This window comes from Oryzias latipes, chromosome 2 (assembly GCF_053564925.1).
Source record: "Oryzias latipes strain Hd-rR chromosome 2, Olatipes_Hd-rR_3.1".
NCBI lineage: Eukaryota > Metazoa > Chordata > Actinopteri > Beloniformes > Adrianichthyidae > Oryzias > Oryzias latipes.
Window position 1 is genome coordinate 32,220,509 of NC_136238.1, and position 19,174 is coordinate 32,239,682.

A 19,174-nucleotide genomic window follows, 5' to 3' on the forward strand; every position below is an offset into this window, starting at 1 on the left:
AACTGTTTCTAAAGAGAATAATTACGACTATAAATAAACATTTAACTGTATAGTTAATAACAAAGACAAGCAATAATATTGAAATTCTCATTACAGTGAAAAAAAGAATAGAAAATGTTACTTAATTTAATTAAAATTAGATTAACAAATTTCTGAAGTATATAACTGAGATGTAAAATAATAAAAGAAAAGCGAAAAAAATTTAAGATCTTTGGAACGCAAACATTTTTCACAGACAATCTGCAAAGATTTTAAAGCTGTTTCTTGTTTCTGTGTCTCGGAAAGATTTAAATAAATTCACCGATTTTTTTCGGGTTAAGAAAAAAAAAACACTTAAGATTTCTTTTACAGTACAGACCAAAAGTTTGGACACACCTTCTCATTCAAAGAGTTTTCTTTATTTTCATGACTATGAAAATTGTAGATTCACACTGAAGGCATCAAAACTATGAATGAACACATGTGGAATTCTATACAATAATAATACTTTTTGATTTCCTCTCTGTGTTTGCCATGGTTTCGCACCCATGAATATTCATTTGTGGGCGTTTCACTGACTATTTATGGGTAACTATGGGCGTGTCATGAAGCCGCAAAAGCTGCGCTGCATTTAGAATTGGTTGTGATTTACTAAGGGAAAGATGCGTAGGATGTGCGTGCGCACGGTTTTATAAATCCGAATATTTCTGTGCGTACCTACGTCCTATGTTTCATCCGTACGCCACTTCTAACACAAATCCTACGCAAAGTTTTATAAATGAGGCCCCTGGAGTCACTTTGGACTTTAGCCAGACGTCTGAATTCAACACAGAGCAGATCCAGCAGGGACAGTAAGCTGCTACTAAGTACAAAATAAAAGACCAGGGGATTTTCAAAATAAAGGAACAGTATTTGTGGTTAGGTCACAGCTTCCTCATTCCGGGTCTGACACTAAATGTTTCTGTTGAACAGAATGTTTTCTGATTGGTTTAGCCTTCTTTCAACTCTGGATCCTTCAGGTTCTCCATCTTTCTGGATCCAAATCCTTCCAGTCACAACAACTTTTAGAGGTTTTAGTGTTTATTATTATTATTAGTGTTTTTCAACCTTTTCTGACCTTTTCTTAACCTTAAAAAAATCCCGCGGCACACCAGCATCCAAAAATTTAAAAAAAAGGAGAAACTCAGTCTGTATTGATCTACAGCCCCTCCCTCCACAGTCTCACATGCATTTTTGAGATAATTGTTGCAGAAAAAGCTGGAAACTGCAGCTGTGTTTTTCTAAAAGATGCAATAAAAGTTAAGTTAGAAGATTTAAAAACAGTTTGAAGTGTGTTCGTTGTTTTCAAGACGTTTAACAACAGATCTCCTTGTGCGCTGTCACTCTCACAACCCAATGCATCATGGGAGATGTAGTGCATAAAACGGCCGGCGGAGATCGCTTTTCGGGGCTTCATTGTTTTGTTCACTTGTTCCACGGTCTGATACCGGATTCTGTGGAAAGCTACAGCGCAAAAGACGAGCTTTAGCTGGTATTTTTGTTAGAACTGAGAGACTTTACGAGCTAAATCGGGACAAGGAAGTGAAGACTTTAACCACTTCTGATTGGTCAGACTGATGACATGTGATTAAGCCTTCAAGAATGATTGGTGGAGACAGTTAAAGTGACGGGACTTTTCCAAAATACAGCCGGAGCTGCAGCTGAATCGTGGTAACGTCATTCTTATCAAAATGTCTTTAATAAAATAAAATAAACGCAAAGAAAAAGTATTTCACGATCTTTTATATTCCTAACTCCTCAGTGTTTTATCAGGGCCTGTTTGGATGAACAGAGAGCTGAAATCCTGGAGATGGGAAATGTTGTTAAATCAGTTAATGAGGGCAATTTCCCACGGCACACTTGACCATCTCCCACGGCACACACGCGGCACACTGGTTGAAAAACACTGGTTTAGAGGATCAGATGCAGAAGAGAATCCAACATAGAACCGAAGTCACACTGGATCCAGCTGTCAGGAAGGGGAGGAGCCAAAATGCAGAAACTGGAGTCAGAGGCAAAAACGTCAAGATTTGATCAATAAACAGAAACAGGAGAAAATCCATGGAGAAACCAAAAACTGATGATCTGACAATGTAGAGCTGAAAACAGACTTCTACTGACTGAAGACAACAGACATGAAGACATGTGGATGATTGACAGGAACCTGGAGTGACTGACAGACAGAACACCACCAGAACCACTGAAGAACGGACCTGCAGAATCCTCACAGCATCAGACATCTTTAACATCTCCTTGGATTAATCCATCGTCCCATCATGCTTCAAGGCTACCATCATCATACCTGTGCCAAATAAACCATCACCATCCTGCCTCAACGACTACCGCCCCATAGCACTAACAGCCATCATCATGAAGTGCTTTGAACTGATAGTCATGTCACACATAAAATCCACCCTTCCCCCCACCCTGGACCCCTTTCAGTTTCATACCGACCCAAACAATCGACAGAGGACGCCATTTGTTCTGCTCTCCATCCAGCTCTCACCCATTTAGACAAAAAGGACGCATATGTGAGAATGCTGTTCATAGACTTCAGCTCCGCATTTAACACAATAATACCACAGCAACTCATTTGCAAACTGGACAAGCTGGGTGTTAACACCCCCATCTCCAACTGGCTGCTGGACTTCCTCAGCCAAAGACCACAAACAGTACGAGCCGACAACAACACCTCAAACACAATCATTCTCAACACCGGGGCACCCCAAGGCCCACAACCCACAGCACCAACCACCTTGTAAAATTTGCAGACGACACAACTCTTGTGGGTCTCATCACCAAGGGCGATGAGCACTTTTAGACATACATGTAGGAAAAAGCAGTACAGTAATCAGAAAAGTAAAAACAGTAAAAACAGTTTACAGTTCTGCAAAAACAGCAATCAGGATGCTAAACACCCTCTCACCTCTCCACCTACCCACCACCCATCTCCCCCATGAACAATGCTCAAACAACCCCCCCCCCTCGCCACCGCCTTGAGATACTTTCTTCAGTGGACTCGCACTTTAATAGCTATTAGCTAATGTTGTAAATTGTCCTTCTTTTCTTTCCTTTTATTTAGATTTTATTTTTTGCTCTTGAACAGACATGAGAGAGTAAGAAACGGAATTTCGATTCATTGTATGTGATGCTCATGTGAAGAATCAACAATAAAGTTGACTTTGACTTTGACCTGGGGGGCTCCGTATACTTCAGCCCCTCAGAGCTGAACCTCTTACTCTTTAGGACCCAGCAGCGTTTTGACTGCTGCAGCTGCAGTCACGTGATTCCTGTAACTGCAGAGAAGTGAGGAGTCGCAGACTTTCATGCACACACACACACACAGAGGGTAGAGTCCTGTCCTCAGCAGAGTTTGTCCAGCAGACTCAGACGTCTGAGTTTCTCCATTTTCTTCTTCGGTGAGTCTTTGTGTAAAAGTTGTTTTCTGTTGTGTTGATCTGTGAGGAAAAGAGCACCAGACAAAGAAACACAACAGGTCACTCACTGACTGACAACATGGCCGCTCTGAAAGTTTTCACGTGTTGAGACGGTTCAGAGAAACTCTGGTTCTTGCAGACCAGCATTCGGTGGGGCGCTGGCCAAACCAAAGTTGGGAAAGTTATTTATAGTTCGTATTTTTTATTTTCACAGCTGTTTGTTAACATAAACTTACATGAAATGATCAGTAACAGAAGCTCATTGTAACCGATTGGGCGCCGCTGCCGCTCCTCCCTCGCTCTCTCGGCTAATGCGCTTAGCATCTGCTAACCCAATGAGTTATATCACTAGAGGAGACACGCCCGCTTTAGAAGCCTGGCCGACGGTGGCTGAGCGCGACGCCATCTTGGTGAGGTCGACGACGCCCACATGACAATGATTTCTATGGATTTTAGTGGTGTCTAAGTAGCTTTTATAAACTGTATATATTTTTAGATTTAAATATATTTATACATATATATAAATATATTATATTTTATGTATATAATGTTTATGTTGTTGTTAAAGAAGAGAAACAGTCAGCCTTAAAAGCTCAAACTTGAATGAAAATGCATTGTTGCAGGACTTCTTACAAATAAAAAAATGATTAGAAAGAATTTTTAAAATTAATTTCTAAACATTTAGAAGTTTTAGACCTCTTTAACATGTAATTTAAATTAAATTATTTATAAAAACCCAATAATAAGTTAATAATAATAATAATAATAAATCAATAGTAAGTCAATAAATAATAATAAAAATAATGCTATTATTATTATTATTAATAATAATAATTAATAATAATTGTTATTATTAATAATTATTATTATTATTAATAATAATAATAATAATGGGCACTCTCCCTCCTTCTTTTCACATTCCACCATCCATTTTAGAAGAACATAAACACTCACCTGAGCACAGGTGTTAGCTCACCTTTGCACTAATAGTTTGTGTGACTGAATGAAATATTTCACACTAGTGGGCTTGAAGGTATAAGTATGCGTGCGTGAACATTATCTGTATTGTGTACATGTTGACATTTAGACTTTTTTGGAGCTAACAGGTGTGTTTAAAACATTTGAGTGTGTGTGTGGACAGGCCCCGCCTTATGACTTGTATTACATCTGAACCTCACTGTAATCAGTATAACCATCCAGCAACTTGTTGCTTTGCGCTGCTTCATGGTTTTACCCCCCCTCCTTTCCTTTTCCATCCGGTCCAACACCAAAGAGTTTCAAACATGATTAAAATGAATAAAGTTTGGCCCTAAATTACAAAAGGGGGTTATTCAGACATACCTCTGGTTTGTCAGAAGTTTCATAACCCCTGTTGTTAAAGTAAAATATGTCCAACACAAGAGGCTTTCAGCTCTCATCTGTTTGCCCAGATGTTGGACAGGACAAGTTTAAAAAAAAGAAAAATATTGAGTTGGGTAGATATAAGAAATTGGGTTGAATAAATGTAACTCAATTACTTGTTACCAATAGAAGTAATTCATTTAAGTTGGATACATTCCATATAAATATCAGTGATGAAAGTCTTACAGGAATTCCTGGAAGTCCGTTTTTTTGAGCAAACCGATCGTATCTTCCGGTAAACAAAGACTTGATCTCTACGGATGAAAAAATTGTCTGAAATTGGCGAATTTTCGCTTTATTTTCTATATTTCTCCGTGGATCGCTTTCTCTATGGGCACGGCTATCTTGGCCTCGTCTTCCCGGCCTAATTGACCAATGACGGGACGTTTTAGTTGCTTTCGGATGAGAAATGAACTTTCTCTCTGAACTGATGCTGATCATCATATATATATATCCCCGAATCTTGACTGCAGCAGTGGTGCTGCGCGACGTGGACTATACGCCGCATCGCATAACATATAGTCCGCTTTTTGTGAGAAAAGCAATCCAAATCGAGAAAAAAAAACAAGAATTAAGGACTAAACCCTGGTTAATATGTATTGCTTTTGTAACTGACCATGTTATAAAACATGCTTATGCATTGTTTGAAATTGCCATTTATGTCAAGTCTGTGAATGGTTTGTATGTACTGTTTGTAGTAGTTTGTTAAATCTGGTCTGGGATCTTTTTGATCTTTGATCAGTGCCCCCTTGACCAGGAGAACCCCCCCCCCCCCCCCCCCCCCGTAGAGTTTCTTGAACTGGCTGCAGAATAACCCGCCACATTGATCAATCTGAAACATTTGAATAAATGTCTCTAATTTATCTGTAATTCATAATTACCATGATTTAGTTCAGTTTTGCTCAAAAACATTATTGACATTAATTATAATTATAAGTATTGGTGGTTTGGACCCACACTCCCTTAAAAAAGAATGTTTACAATGTTTAATTTTGTTTGTTTGTTTTGATATTTCCCAGATTACTAAGTATTGGTGTTAAAGAATTGATGTATTATGTTATAGAAAGGTAGTTAAAGCAGATCTCATATTTTGATGTAATTATAGTTTGAGAAAACAGTTTTTCTAAAGCAGAAATCGTTCAAATAAATGAGATACTTTCATAGAATATCATAGTTACTGGTGTTCTTTTTGCCATTTGGGGCATTGATGTTACTATATTTTAGCAATTGTATGTTTTGCAGCTTTAAGGAAGAGCGTAGATTGTAGGATTGTGTTACTTTTAGCAATTATCCAAATTCTTTTTTAGGACCAGCAAGTCCTTAATGGCAAGTCAAACTAGGGGTTTGAATGTTAAATCATGATGCTCAAATTAGTCTTAGTTTCTTTATTAAGCAGTGAATAAATAGCTGCCAGAATGTACCAGAATGCACCTAAGACCATGGATTTTTCAAAAATATCGCTCCGCGCCCGCCATTTCGCTCAAAGAAAAGTTCAGGGATTTTTTTCCTTGCCTGACTTTCATCACTGAAATACATATAAGTTACTATGAAAATGGAAATAAGATCAGAAACTTGTGTGTTTATTTTGTCTGTTCTTTTTCTCCAAGCAGAAACTCTTGTGGGAGGAAACCATTCCAGATCTTCACCAGAAATCCCAACTTTTCCTCCACTTAGCCTGAGTTTGGGTTCCAGGAAACGGTGCCAAATTCAAAAAGAACAATACGAAAAACATCCTTCAATGAATCGGATCGTGAAAAAACGCTTGACTGTAGAGGCCTGGGCCAAGGCCCTATTTCCTATTTTCCGCATTATCTATTTGAACGATCTGAATGGTACCACGACACCAATCCCACGTCCGACGATTGGCGTCACTTTAACCATCAAGAGGATAAGACCCATTTTAGCCGAAGCCACGAGAGAAGCCAAAAAACGAATGCCACAAATGAAACAGCGATTACTCCAGAAGGCCCGCGACTTTATTCTACTCAATTACAAAAACCCAACCCTGACTACAAAGAAACACTCCCTAACAAATACACCACAAACTACAGTGGGAAACCTGACAGGGATGGGACCAGAGAGGAAAACTCAAACAACACCTGTGATGAACCCTGGATGCTTACCTACGTGTCTCATTAACACTGTTGACCCTCCCAGCCCATCCCTCGACTTCAACCACCCACAACAGAGTTCAAACCACCCCACCTTGCCGAACTTGACACCCCTAAACAAGGAAACCATCTGGAAAAATCTGCAAACCCTAATTCTGGAACAAAACCCAAACTGGACTGCAGACGAAAGGAATCAAAAGAAAATGGAATGGATCAGACGACTACAAACACAGATACCCAAAGGACTCAATGACAAGAACCACCAACCAAAGAACGCACCAAAGACACAGGATGATTGACCCCTTAAAAAACCAACAAACATAGGAAAAACAAGATATTTTTCCTAAACAAAACCTTTTATTATTTTAACTGAATTTTCAGATTCTTTGAATTTTTCCAATTTATCTATCCTTTTTTTTTTCCCCCAGATTTTTTCAAATTGTTCTATTTGTATAATATTTTCCTTACAATATTTCCCACAAAAAAACAATAAATTAACCCTTTTAACAAAATTGTTAGATTTTATTCCAACAATTTTTATTATTACTCTACACACATTTTAAGGCCAAACCCCCATAAACTCCCCCTCACACCCCCCCTCTCCTCTCCCTCCCCTTCAAAGCTATCTACTCACACCACATACACGGGATCAGACTCGTCTGTACCCTTGCAACCACACTGCATATCCATGGGATTCGTCCCACCTGCACTCTGCTGATCCACTCTAAAAATCTTTTGCCTCTGTTTTCACCCCAACTGCTCCTCTAGGGCGGGACCCGGCTTTGGGCACGGCCGGGGTGCTGCTCTCCTGGTTGGGCTGGAGCTGCACTCTGTCCCCCCATGCCTCCCTGCTCTCTGGCTCTGGGTGCCCCGTGGCAGTCCTGCTGGCCCTGGCCTGGGTGGCGGATGGGTTGTTCTCTATGTGCTGCTGTGCAGGCATTGGGGGAGGGGGGATTCTGACTGCCGCTACCACTGTGGCGGGGGTCTTAGTGTGGGGATGGCTGGGAACTCTCCCTCCTTTTCACATTCCATCATCCATTTTAGAAGAACATAAACACTCACCTGAGTACTACTAGTTTGCATGATTGAATGAATGAAATATTTCACACTAGTTGGTCTGAAGGCATAAGTGTGTGTGTGAATGATATTTGTATTGTGTTCATGTGGACATGTGAACATCTTTTTGGAGCCAACAGGTGGGTTTATAACATTTGAGTGTGTGTGAGTGTGGACAGGCCCCGCCCTATGACTTGTATTACATCTGAACCTTACCGTAATGATAAACATCCAGAAACTTGTTGCTTTACGCTGCTTCATGGTTTTACCCCCCCTCCCTCCTTTCCTTTTCCATCTGTTCCAACACAAAGATTTTCAAATATGATTAAAATGAAGAAAGTTTGGCCTGGATTCCAAAAGGGGTTTATACAGACATACATCTGGATTGTCAGAAGATTCATAACCCCCGTTGTTAAAGTAAAATATGTCCAACACAAGAGGCCCTCAGCTCTCATCTGTTTGCCCAGCTGTTGGACAGGACAAGTTAAAAAAAAAAAGAAAAATATTGAGTTGGGTAGACGTAAGAAATTGGGTTGAGTAAATATAACTAAATTACTTGTTACCAATAGAATTAATTCATTTAAGTTGGATAAGCTTTCTATAAATATATATATATGTATGTCACAATAAAAAAGATAAGATCAGGAACTTGTGCGTTTACTTTGTCTGTTCTTTTTCTCCAAGCAGAAGCTCTTGTGGGAGGAAACCATTCCAGATCTTTCCAAACACCAGAAATCCCAACTTTTCCTCCACTTAGCCTGAGTTTGGGTTACAAGAAGCGGTGTGTTCAATCTCCGCCCCCAGCAGCATCTCATGAAGCCCCTCCTCCAACATGAGGCCACTGGGGAATTCTGAATGAACCTTTACATTTCAACAGAAATTTCAAGCTAAAAACAGGAAAAAAAAACTCTCTTCATGTTTGAAAACAATCAAACATTCAAACAGGAAGAGAAAACAACGTTTGTCAGGAAATCAACAGATTTGATTGATTGTAAATCTTCTTCCTGTTGGAGTTTGATGAATGGAAGTAGAATCTGTAGAAAGTCAGTTGATGTTTTCCATTTCAGTAAATGAAGGTTTGATCTGCAGATTTCCTGATCACTTTCTGACTGGGATCCAGACCTGATCTAGACGTGACTCATGAGGAAGCAAACAGCACAGAAACTGCTCTGAATGTTCCCTCTTCTTCACTTTCTGTCTGACTTCAACCATGAAGGAAATCTACAAATTCTATCCAAAAACTCTCCTAACTTAAGGATTCCTCCTGCAGTAAGTCCAGACAAAAAGTCATCGATGTTTGAAAGAACTGGACAGTCGGCGAGCTAGATATTCAAATCCCATTTAAGCTCCGCCTCCAGCTCAAACATGTAGGTGGTTCTTTCAAAGGTGCTGATGTTGGATGGAAGAACAAGTCTCTCAGGTGATGGAAGCAGCAGATATTGGAGAAGATTTCATCTGAGAATCTGGACAACTCCCAGACCAAAGCTGTTCCTGTCTCCAACAGTCTAGAACAGTTTGTCCTGCAGCTTGAGATGGAAGTGTTCATCTATTTATTATAATCTAGATTAGAAAAACCCATTCCATCTAAATCTTCCTTCTCAAAACCATAAAAGACTATCATCCTACACTATTCAGAACATAAGCAGTCATGGTAAAATAGGAATTTATAAGTGTGATGTGTCCTGGTTTGTCCCTGTCCCTCTGTCTCCCTCTGCTGGTCATCTCTGCCATTGCTGTCCTCTGGCATTTTCCTGCAGGTGTTGTTTTTTTTCTCCACAGGTGTCCAGGATGACTGGCGGGGACTCCTGCTTCACCTGCAGCCCATCTCCACCCTCTGACTGTGTTTCTGACTGCTGTTCCAGCTCATGGCCGCCAGTCTGTCAGCTAACGTCTGATGGGATGGAGCTGACATCTGCTAGAAGATTTCCTGTCAGACATCAGACGTCTAGCAGCTGCTCTGCACTCTCTGATCACTCTGTCAGGAATGGTGTCTGGTCCAGCAGACCTCTGGGCGTTAACTCTTCATGGAGTCTTCCTCATGGCAGCCATTGTGAGACAGAGCAGCTGGTGGTCAGGAGGAGGGATGGTCTTCCTGGCTGTCATGTTGTTCTGAGCCTCAAACAGCCTAGAGGTCAATGGCTGCATCTAGAATGGAGGTGTGACTGTCACAGGCAGGTGATGATGTCCTGTAGTTGGAGATCACCTGGATGCTCTGTCACATGTGGCGGGAATCTCTGCTGTTCTGGAAGTGGATTCTCTGAGCATGTGGCACAAAGGTGGAAGTTTCTTCTTCTTCTGATGATTCAAACCTGGAAAAGAGTTTAGTTTGTCTGATCAGGAAACTGGAAATGAGGACGTCAGTGGAGCAGAAAGAGGAGGAACACCGTCAACAATCATGTTGGAGCTCCAACAGGCATTTTACTGACTCAGCAAAAACATCTGTTTGTTTTTCTTTGTTCTGTCCAGCAGCTGAACAAATGGAAGAAGGTTGGAGGTTCAGTGGACCAAGAGCTGGATCATATAAAGGAAAACGGGCTCCACACACAACATCTATGTGAGGATTATTCTGGAATTACTGGCTCCATTTGTCTGAATTATGGGTTACAGCTGATAAATTCACATGAATAACGAGGTCATGAGAGAAAAGCTGTATTTTCTTGCTGGTTTCTATTGAATAGAGTGATTCCAATCAGACTAGTGAAATATTCTGAATGTTTCTGAATATCCATTGATTCATGACTTCTGATCAGTTCTTATTTCTGTAACTATGATCTAAATGGACTTTAATGAAAGACCATGTGATGTTTCCATTGATGCTAAAGCTGACCAATCATCTTATTGATTACAACACGAGTGCTTTCTGTGTCTAAAATCAGTCCCAGAAGAGTTCAACCATGACTTCAATGCCTGAGCTAAGCTCCTCCCTCTTTGTGTGTCTTTGTGTGTGTTTCTTGTGTGTTCCCCTGACTGCAGCAGTGTGTCGTCAACAAGAAGCTGATTCCTAGAGAAATGTGAGAGTTTCAGCTCTAAGGGGTCTGAAGTCCATCTGAGAAGATCACTAACTCATCAGTCCTGCTGTCCCTGAAGACCGGCTTCATGTTCAGAACCAGCTTCAGGTTCTGGGCTGGGATTGGATGTGTTGTGGTGGCAGTAAAGCAGGTTCAGACCCGGATCAAAGCAGAATGTAGAAAGTGTCAAAGTGTCAGTCAGACTCTCAGACAGAATGTTCCAGATCAGCATTTATTGGTTATTTCTTGATGTTCTTCATCTTTGGAGAAAAGCAGAGCTAGAAAATCAAACAAAGTTCCATCTATCTGGTAAAAACTTGGATTCATTCAGTCTTTCCCGTATGGACAGATTTCTTTGACGTCTTTTCTTTTCATGTAAATTCAGTCAAACATCTTGATCCTTCATGATGTGGATGAGTTGATATGAAACAGTGTTTTCTGCAGCAGGAACATGTGAGAGGAAACCTGCTGTTCCTCAGCTGATCTTCATTCCATCTCAGCAGCAGATGAGGAGGATGTGCTGCTGGAAAATCTGCCTCACAGACTCAGTTTGCAGCTTCTGCTTTCAGATTTGACTTCTAGTTTCTGGAGAAACAGGAAAAAGAAACAGGAAATCTCCACACCACTCTAGAACCATCTAGAACACTATTATGGGATGTTTTTCAGCTGAATCACTGGGATCCATCTTCATGTTAACATCAAAGTGATCGTGTCAGATGAAATCTTTCCTGTTTGAAGGAGTTTCCTTCATGTCACAATAGGATGACAGATCTCCCATCAGGCCTTGCAGCTCCTGACTTTGTGATGAGTTCCTGCAGAAACTCTTGGAAATCTCATGTTGATTCTCTCCCAGTTGACATCCATGGAGATTTTCACTGCTGTTGTTCAACTGTAGAGTTTGTCACAGACGCTCAAACTCATGAAGAGTTCAGCTGGAAGTTGAGAACGAGGCTTTGAAACCAGCAGCAGTTTGAGTCCATTCTGATGTTCCATTCAGGTTTCTGCTACAATAAGCTTTTATTTTGAAAGAGCCAGTGGGGCAGAAACAATAGAAGGAGGAGATTACCAACCCCCCCTGGAATGTTGCCCCCTGTGCAGTGGACTAGTGGGGGCAGGGACGGCTGAACCAATCACAGAAGATTGTTGCAGCTTTCCCTCCAAAAGTCAACCAATCAGACGTTGTTGTTTGGATTCTTTGTCTTGAAGTTTCCCATGTGGAAGCTTCCAGAGTCTTTTCTGTTTGGTCTGCAGGCTGAGCAGAACTGACTCCTGCAGGATCACAGGAACTTTCAGGAAAATCTCCAACCAGGAGAAAAGTTTCTGTTTGGACCTTTTTTCTGGGATTGTGAGACTAGCAGATGATCGATCGGAGCTGCAGTGAAGAGGACGGCGGTGTTTGTGGGAGTTGGAGCTGAAGATCGGAGCAGGAACCATGTCTTCCCTTCAGTCTCTGAGAGAGTTGATCAGCGAGCGACTAGCTGCTGCTGCTGAAGAAATCTGCAGACTCTGTGAAGGAACCATCGTCCAGTACGAGCAGGAGCTCTGTCGTCAGCGCAGACTGCTGGATGTCATCTGGAAACCACAGCTGCAGCTCCACCTCATAGGTATGTGACCTTCTACAAACCAGTGAAGCTCTCTGAAGCTGCTTGGGTCGGGCGCCGGGGCTGGCCTGGAGTGACGAGCCCCGGCTGGTTGGTGGGCGGTTCCTGGGTCCTGGCTCCGTCATGGCCCGGGTCTTGGTGCCCGGTGGCCCCAAGGGCTACCCCCCAGTACAGCGCAGTGCCTGTCCTGTGGCTCGGGGCCCTAATGGCGGGGTTCCCCCTTGCTCCCGGATGCCGGAAGGGGGGCCCCCTCACCTGGCTGGTTGGTTCCCCTGCTCGAGCCAATACAGGTCCACTTGAGTTGGTTCTGTCATGTTGGTAAAGCCGCTTGTGCAGAGGTTGCTTCCCTAGCTGCATTACCAACATCACAGAACCAACTCAAGTGGACCAGAGTCTGCGGTACACCTCCACCTGAGGGCCACAAACTACTCCTTCCAGGATAGCAAGGTTTGAGTTTTAGCCAGAGGGAAAGCATGGTTTGAGCGAGGCGTGAAAGATGCGATCTTCTTCAAGAAAGATAAACATTATCTTAATAAGAATGGTGGTCTCAGGTTTAAATCAGTCCCAGACAAACAAACCAGTTCCACTCATTAACAGCTGAAAGAGATGACCAGGTTAGGGAGGGCAGCCACTGATTCCTCCTCCAGGAGCACATATAAACTAGCTCTTTCACCAGGTATTTCAGAATTGACAATTTGGATAAGAGGTGAAATGTTTTCAATTTCGAAAATGATAATGTACAGATGGCATTTTTAATCCTACTTCTGTGATGGAAACAAACTGGATGAATTAGAGTCTTCACAGACAATTGGTGTTTTAAGATAATCAGTTAATAGTGTTTATTAACAACACACAAAGACCTAAAACAAAAAAATGTGTCTTTTTGTGTTTCTGCAGTCCTCCCCCAGCATTGGGTGACTGAAGATGAAGATCTCTGCAACCAGCAAAGGAACTTCAGAGTTGAACTGGAGAAACCAGACCCTCCGCTTTATAAAAAGGAACCGGAGGAACCACAACCATCAACGATTAACGAGGAGATTGATACCTTGATGGAGATACCTACTTATGAGGAAGATGAGAACAGTGAAGCAGATCTAAACAACCAACAGTGGAACTTCAGAGTGGAACAGGAAGAACCAGAACCACCACAGATTAAAGAGGAGCCAGAGGAACTCTGCATCAATCAGGATGAAGAGCAGCTTGATCTGAAGCAGGAGACTGATACCTTGATGGAGATTACTACTTATGAGGAAGATGAGAAAAGTAAAGCAGATCTAAACAACCAACAGTGGAACTTCAAAGTGGAACAGGAAGAACCAGAACCACCGCAGATTAAAGAGGAGCCAGAGGACCTCTGCATCAGTCAGGATGAAGAGCAGCTTGATCTGAAGCAGGAGACTGATACCTTGATGGAGATTCCTACTAATGAGGATGATGAGAACAGTGAAGCAGATCTAAACACTCAGCAGAGCTTTAATGTAACTGATAGTCAGGATGAAGAAGAAAACCAACATGAAGAATCAACATCAACTACAGATGAAGAGACAGAATCAACATCAACTACAGATGAAGATACAGAATCAACATCAACTACAGATGAAGAGACAGACCCACAGAACAGAGATGAGAGGAAGAGAAGAGACAGGAGTCATGTCCAAAGTGTGGACAGCTCTCAGATGCCAAAAAGTCAGTGTGACTCTGATGGTAGTAAAAAATTAAAGAAGGATGATTTGGTTAAGAAACACAAAGAATCTCCAGTGCAGAAAAATGTTTCTTTTTTCAAGTCTGGTGAAAGCTCAAGAATCACTAACAAACCTTTTCACATAGGATTTCATACAGGAGAGAAACAATTTTCATGTAAAGAATGCGGTGGAAGTTTTAGTCAAATATCCAGTCTCAAAATACACATGAGAATTCACACAGGAGAAAAGCCTTTTTCTTGTAAAGAATGTGACAAAAGTTTCAGTCAAATATCTCATCTTAAAACACACATGAGATCTCACACAGGAGAAAAGCCTTTTTCTTGTAAAGAATGTGACAAAAGTTTCAGTCAAATATCTCATCTCATAAGACACATGAGAACTCACACAGGAGAAAAGCCTTTTTCATGTGAAGAATGTAAACAAAGTTTCATTCAAATATCTCATCTCAAGTCACACATGAGAACTCACACAGGAGAAAGGCCCTTTTCTTGTATAGAATGTGATAAAGGTTTTAGTGATTTGTCTAGTCTAAAAAAACACACAAGAACTCATACAGGAGAAAAGCCTTTCTCATGTAAAGAATGTGACAAAAGTTTCAGTCAAATATCTCATCTTAAAACACACATGAGAACTCACACAGGAGAGAAGCCTTTTTCTTGTAAAGAATGTGACAAAAGTTTTAAACTTATATCTAATCTCAAAACACATATGATAACTCACAAGAGAAAAACAGTTTAATACAGGATTCATTAAAAACTTTAAGCGCAAGAAAACTTGGAGCAGAGAACTTGTGCAGTAAAAACATTGGGTTTTCATGAGCAGAGGAAGAGATTTGGAAAAAGTACAAATTTTCTTCCATAAAGACAGAAACTAGTATTTTATTTGAAATTATGATTTTTTAGAATGAAATATTTCAAGCCTTGTTTTTATGTTGCCATATACGTATGGAATATACCGCTAATGTACCTTCTTTGAAAGCCCAAACTACTAAACATTCAGTCCCATTCACACACTGATGCCAGCTGTGCTGTCTCACACTGGCACTAACCTATAACCCCCAGGATCAATGTGGGGTTAAGTTTTATTCAATGACACTTTGACACATGGATGGGCAAAGTGGTAATTGAACCTGTGATATTCTGATCAGAGGTCAACCACTCTACCTCTGCAGCACATCCAATCACTTTGGTTTTCGTATTTCAGATAATTTAAATATTTTAATTTTTAAAAATGTTTTAATTAATTTTTAGTTTGTTCATGTGTGTGTTACCATGACAACACAAGAAAGATTTTGTAAACGTCTTTAATTCTGACACTTTTTATGTAGTCAGTGAACATTTGATTATTAATTTAAACAAAAAGTAGTCACTGAGTTTATATTTTTTTTTAGACCAAGTTTATAATCAGTTAATAGTGTTTATTAACAACACACAAAGACCTAAAACAAAAAAATGTGTCTTTTTGTGTTTCTGCAGTCCTCCCCCAGCATTGGGTGACTGAAGATGAAGATCTCTGCAACCAGCAAAGGAACTTCAGAGTTGAACTGGAGAAACCAGACCCTCCGCTTTATAAAAAGGAACCGGAGGAACCACAACCATCAACGATTAACGAGGAGATTGATACCTTGATGGAGATACCTACTTATGAGGAAGATGAGAACAGTGAAGCAGATCTAAACAACCAACAGTGGAACTTCAGAGTGGAACAGGAAGAACCAGAACCACCACAGATTAAAGAGGAGCCAGAGGAACTCTGCATCAATCAGGATGAAGAGCAGCTTGATCTGAAGCAGGAGACTGATACCTTGATGGAGATTACTACTTATGAGGAAGATGAGAAAAGTAAAGCAGATCTAAACAACCAACAGTGGAACTTCAAAGTGGAACAGGAAGAACCAGAACCACCGCAGATTAAAGAGGAGCCAGAGGACCTCTGCATCAGTCAGGATGAAGAGCAGCTTGATCTGAAGCAGGAGACTGATACCTTGATGGAGATTCCTACTAATGAGGATGATGAGAACAGTGAAGCAGATCTAAACACTCAGCAGAGCTTTAATGTAACTGATAGTCAGGATGAAGAAGAAAACCAACATGAAGAATCAACATCAACTACAGATGAAGAGACAGAATCAACATCAACTACAGATGAAGAGACAGAATCAACATCAACTACAGATGAAGAGACAGACCCACAGAACAGAGATGAGAGGAAGAGAAGAGACAGGAGTCATGTCCAAAGTGTGGACAGCTCTCAGATGCCAAAAAGTCAGTGTGACTCTGATGGTAGTAAAAAATTAAAGAAGGATGATTTGGTTAAGAAACACAAAGAATCTCCAGTGCAGAAAAATGTTTCTTTTTTCAAGTCTGGTGAAAGCTCAAGAATCACTAACAAACCTTTTCACATAGGATTTCATACAGGAGAGAAACAATTTTCATGTAAAGAATGCGGTGGAAGTTTTAGTCAAATATCCAGTCTCAAAATACACATGAGAATTCACACAGGAGAAAAGCCTTTTTCTTGTAAAGAATGTGACAAAAGTTTCAGTCAAATATCTCATCTTAAAACACACATGAGATCTCACACAGGAGAAAAGCCTTTTTCTTGTAAAGAATGTGACAAAAGTTTCAGTCAAATATCTCATCTCATAAGACACATGAGAACTCACACAGGAGAAAAGCCTTTTTCATGTGAAGAATGTAAACAAAGTTTCATTCAAATATCTCATCTCAAGTCACACATGAGAACTCACACAGGAGAAAGGCCCTTTTCTTGTATAGAATGTGATAAAGGTTTTAGTGATTTGTCTAGTCTAAAAAAACACACAAGAACTCATACAGGAGAAAAGCCTTTCTCATGTAAAGAATGTGACAAAAGTTTCAGTCAAATATCTCATCTTAAAACACACATGAGAACTCACACAGGAGAGAAGCCTTTTTCTTGTAAAGAATGTGACAAAAGTTTTAAACTTATATCTAATCTCAAAACACATATGATAACTCACAAGAGAAAAACAGTTTAATACAGGATTCATTAAAAACTTTAAGCGCAAGAAAACTTGGAGCAGAGAACTTGTGCAGTAAAAACATTGGGTTTTCATGAGCAGAGGAAGAGATTTGGAAAAAGTACAAATTTTCTTCCATAAAGACAGAAACTAGTATTTTATTTGAAATTATGATTTTTTAGAATGAAATATTTCAAGCCTTGTTTTTATGTTGCCATATACGTATGGAATATACCGCTAATGTACCTTCTTTGAAAGCCCAAACTACTAAACATTCAGTCCCATTCACACACTGATGCCAGCTGTGCTGTCTCACACTGGCACTAACCTATAACCCCCAGGATCAATGTGGGGTTAAGTTTTATTCAATGACACTTTGACACATGGATGGGCAAAGTGGTAATTGAACCTGTGATATTCTGATCAGAGGTCAACCACTCTACCTCTGCAGCACATCCAATCACTTTGGTTTTCGTATTTCAGATAATTTAAATATTTTAATTTTTAAAAATGTTTTAATTAATTTTTAGTTTGTTCATGTGTGTGTTACCATGACAACACAAGAAAGATTTTGTAAACGTCTTTAATTCTGACACTTTTTATGTAGTCAGTGAACATTTGATTATTAATTTAAACAAAAAGTAGTCACTGAGTTTATATTTTTTTTTAGACCAAGTTTAGTGAGGAAAAGATTTTCCTAAAAATGTATGAAGGAAGAGGCTGATAAAGAACCAGACTGGGGTTTATGTCTGGTGTTCTTGTTATTCATGTTTTCTAGTAGACATTAGAACTGTTCCTCTGTTTTTTATTTTGGTTCTCATTGTTCTGTTCCAATCTTTACTGTGAAGAATAAAGTGGACGTGAACATCAGTCAGAAGTGTGGAGTCTTTCTCACAGTGTGGGTTTCTGCTGTTTGTTGATTAGTTGATGTTATTCATTTTTTGTGCCACATCTGCCACTTTAAATACGAAGGACTGCGTTCACTATAAAACACATTTTTTCAATAATCCATCCATCCATCTCCCTCCGCTTATCCGGGACCGGGTTGCGGGGGCAGCAGTCTAAGTAGAGATTCACAGACTTCCCTAACCCTGACCACTTTCTCCAGCTCCTGGTTTTGTTTGCACTTGTTTTTGAGTTTCAGGTACAAAGTAACAGCAAGTGTTGCACATGGAACAATGGCTCAGAAATCCCTTCATAGTAGGTTGGTAATGTGATCAGCAAAAGTATTTTCCCATGTTATATACTTTATCTGCACAAATAAGTAGTAAAAAATGTGTTCAAAATTCTTAATGACTGATGAAAATACTGTAGAAGTGATTTAATTTATGGAAATAAAGAGTGGCGTTTAGATAAATGCATGTTTTCTACCACGTTAAATCATTGTTATAGATTATTGTAACCTTCGCACAGCAGAACGTCATTAGTTATCAATATGTTAGTTACAAACAAAGCCTGTTTGAAAAAACAGACTCCTCCTTTAATGTCTGTTCCAGCTGCTGGAAAGAACCAAATATTTTTTTAAAAAGGGAAGAAAAGTCTGCAGAGTGATGACATCATTAGACATCAGCGGTACTTGTATCCCCCACTTTTTCACCTTTCTTCCTTTTACTCTCTTCCACCCCCCACACATTCTTTCCCTCCCCCTCCCCACACACACTAAATGTAACAAATAAATAAAAAAAACAATACAACAAAAAGGGGTTTTATACAAATCTACACTCTGGCTTCTAAAGTTCTATAACCTCTTGTTGTGATAGTAAAACCTGTCCAACACAAAAGGCCTTCAGCTCTAATCTGTTTGCTCAGTTGTTGGACAGAAAAAGTGAGAGAGAAAA

General features: G+C 40.1%; 2 protein-coding genes and 1 long non-coding RNA gene across 2 annotated transcripts; 1 reads left to right on the forward strand and 2 right to left on the reverse strand.

The window, feature by feature from the left end:
* The window catches only part of LOC101164420 (uncharacterized), a 736,165-nt gene that overhangs the window by 342,629 nt on the left and 374,362 nt on the right, over window positions 1–19,174 (reverse strand).
* Window positions 377–3,806, reverse strand: LOC144988603 (uncharacterized). The gene is made up of 2 exons (XR_013652530.1): window positions 3,692–3,806; window positions 377–3,476 (listed from the first exon to the last, which is right to left on the reverse strand). It is a non-coding gene; the product is annotated as an uncharacterized LOC144988603 (long non-coding RNA).
* Window positions 11,017–18,206, forward strand: LOC144986889 (uncharacterized). Its single transcript, XM_078935503.1, has 3 exons — window positions 11,017–12,635; window positions 13,530–14,318; window positions 15,811–18,206. Exons 1-3 carry the CDS (start codon window positions 12,464–12,466, stop codon window positions 17,352–17,354), a joined length of 2,505 nt encoding a protein of 834 aa, XP_078791629.1. The 5' UTR covers window positions 11,017–12,463; the 3' UTR covers window positions 17,355–18,206.

What these genes read in the sequence shown, in the direction of transcription:
- LOC144986889 (XM_078935503.1), top strand. Translation starts at nt 12,464, where the DNA reads ATGTCTTCCCTTCAGTCTCTGAGAGAGTTGATCAGCGAGCGACTAGCT. An exon ending in GCTGCAGCTCCACCTCATAG is followed by an intron (nt 12,636 to 13,529) that starts GTATGTGACCTT and finishes GTGTTTCTGCAG; the next exon opens with TCCTCCCCCAGCATTGGGTG. An exon ending in CAGCTCTCAGATGCCAAAAA is followed by an intron (nt 14,319 to 15,810) that starts GTCAGTGTGACT and finishes GTGTTTCTGCAG; the next exon opens with TCCTCCCCCAGCATTGGGTG.